At 40.5% G+C, this 252-nt stretch overlaps 1 protein-coding gene across 1 annotated transcript in view; it reads right to left on the reverse strand.

Moving 5' to 3' along the window:
- LOC119594813 (protein O-linked-mannose beta-1,2-N-acetylglucosaminyltransferase 1-like) overlaps positions 1 to 252 on the reverse strand; it is a gene marked incomplete in the record, with an annotated part of 15,208 nt that overhangs the window by 5,919 nt on the left and 9,037 nt on the right. Inside the window, 1 exon segment of the mRNA XM_037943904.1 lies at positions 73 to 143. Coding sequence (XP_037799832.1) covers positions 73 to 143 — 71 coding nt within the window.

Raw genomic sequence — 252 nt, forward strand, 5'->3', positions numbered from 1 at the left:
AACATCACCAGGGCAAAAGGTTCACGTCATTAATTAAGAAGTAGTATAGAAAGCGGAACTGTGTATGTTTACCTGAACAGATGGTAGGGCTTGTTAGCTGTTACTACCACGACTGGGATGGTTTCGCGAATCGGAATGGCGTCCTGGTGGATTGCGGTGGAGAGAAAAAATATATATATAAATAGAATGGGAGTAAAAGGAGAATGAGAAGATAGATAAAACGAAACTGTAGGAAAATTGAGAGTAAGGGGA

Source organism: Penaeus monodon, chromosome 34, assembly GCF_015228065.2.
Source record: "Penaeus monodon isolate SGIC_2016 chromosome 34, NSTDA_Pmon_1, whole genome shotgun sequence".
NCBI classification, from domain to species: Eukaryota; Metazoa; Arthropoda; class Malacostraca; order Decapoda; family Penaeidae; genus Penaeus; species Penaeus monodon.